We start from the raw sequence: 1,621 nt of genomic DNA, 5'->3' as shown, positions 1-1,621 counted from the left end.
TTAGCATTGCCTCATCTACCGGCTGAAAGGGGTAATCCCGGGTGCCCTAATTTTTGTATGGAAGATGGGTTTCATACAATTGTCGCGTACACCTTACAATTTCCTGACATCAGTGAAGTTATGAGTCGTTTTCTGAGGGACTATGTATTTAATTATTGGTTTGTGCAAATTGGTCCACGGCGCTTAAGTGTTTTTGGTCAAGATCACCGGACCAACAATTACTTGGAATCTTTCCATTCAACGTTAATCACACAAATTGGACGCCACCCCAATATTTGGGATTTTCTTCGTGAGTCATCACAGTTGCACTTGACCATACTGTGATCTCTATGTTGCATTATCCTATACATGTTTGTGTTATATGTTATATGTGTTATGTGTTTTATGTTTGTGTTGTTAGGTACATGTTTAACATAATCAACAGTGTAAGAACAATTCTTAAGAATAAAATTAGTAAGTTCTATCAATATTTGTTTTTAATTTTAATATAGTATATAGTTTGTTTGCTATTTGTTCTAATTGTTTATTGTTGTCTTGACAAGCTTAACCTGGTATTGTAAAATCTATTTAATTCCCTTAGTTATGAATCATTGATACAAATAACTTTAATTTTGAGAAATTTAAATAATTATTACTTACAATACTAACTTACGTGTAAATGTAGCATTATAAATATTAGTTGTGTGGTGAATATTAATTGTGCTTTATAAATGTATCACTTTTATTAGTATCTGCAATGTAGCATGAAAACAAAATATTGTTTAAAATTATTTTTACTGTCAACAATATTATATTATCAAATATTAACACAAATATTTTTTTTTTTTTCAAAACAGAAAGACTGATTGTTGTTGAAAATCAGTTCTTTGTAGAATTTCAACAGCGCACAAATAACCTCACGGTAATAATTATATTATTTTGAATAAACGTGATTTGTTGTATACTGATTGTTGTTGAATTATGTCAATTATATTAATTTTTTTTAGATTAGAGACGGTACTTCCAGATCTCTAAGAGAAAACGCTACGCGGATAATAAGAGAGTCAGTTCAACAACTCAACAGAGACAGTGACCTATTAATGTTTTTGAGGAGGACTGGTCACCGAAATGATGGGTATGTTCAAGAACAGATTGGACCTTATCCCTGAGTATGTTGTAAATACTAAACACTGTAAATATTTGAATTAGTTTAAATTACATTTTCTGCTTGTCCACTCATAAAAATATTGTACTTAACATTGTCGGGGGTCTGTTATTGTTAAATGTTTTATTATTAAATAATGTAATTTATTAAGTTTATTGTTATTGAATTATTGTGTTTATAAAATGTGTTATCATTCAACTATGTTATTTTATACGTTTGTTATTATTAGTTTATTGTTATTAGTAAAAAATTGTAAAATTAATAAATTACTAACTAGTTACACTACATATTACATTGTTTTTAAAATATGATTTATAAAGAAAAGTTATTTTTATTAATATTGAACTTTAGAGGTCTAGAGGTGACAAATTTAATTTGAAGCATATAATTTTAACGAATTTATATTAAATGTTTTCTATATTTTTAATATGATTGGTATAACTTAGTGACCAGACAGAAGACTGACCCAAACACAAG

The 1,621-nt window shown here is 28.0% G+C and overlaps 1 protein-coding gene across 1 annotated transcript in view; it reads left to right on the top strand.

Annotated features, from left to right (window-relative positions):
- The window catches only part of LOC115034442, a 1,695-nt gene extending 432 nt beyond the window's left edge, over positions 1-1,263 (top strand). Inside the window, exons 2-4 of the mRNA XM_029491467.1 lie at positions 5-289; positions 837-901; positions 987-1,263. Coding sequence (XP_029347327.1) covers positions 5-289; positions 837-901; positions 987-1,148 — 512 coding nt within the window. The 3' untranslated portion in view covers positions 1,149-1,263. The remainder of the gene's footprint in view (positions 1-4; positions 290-836; positions 902-986) is intronic.
- The last annotated feature ends 358 nt before the right edge of the window (positions 1,264-1,621 follow it).

The sequence above is a fragment of the Acyrthosiphon pisum genome, chromosome A3, assembly GCF_005508785.2.
Source record: "Acyrthosiphon pisum isolate AL4f chromosome A3, pea_aphid_22Mar2018_4r6ur, whole genome shotgun sequence".
Lineage (NCBI taxonomy): Eukaryota > Metazoa > Arthropoda > Insecta > Hemiptera > Aphididae > Acyrthosiphon > Acyrthosiphon pisum.
This window is presented reverse-complemented; position numbering and strand designations above follow the sequence as displayed.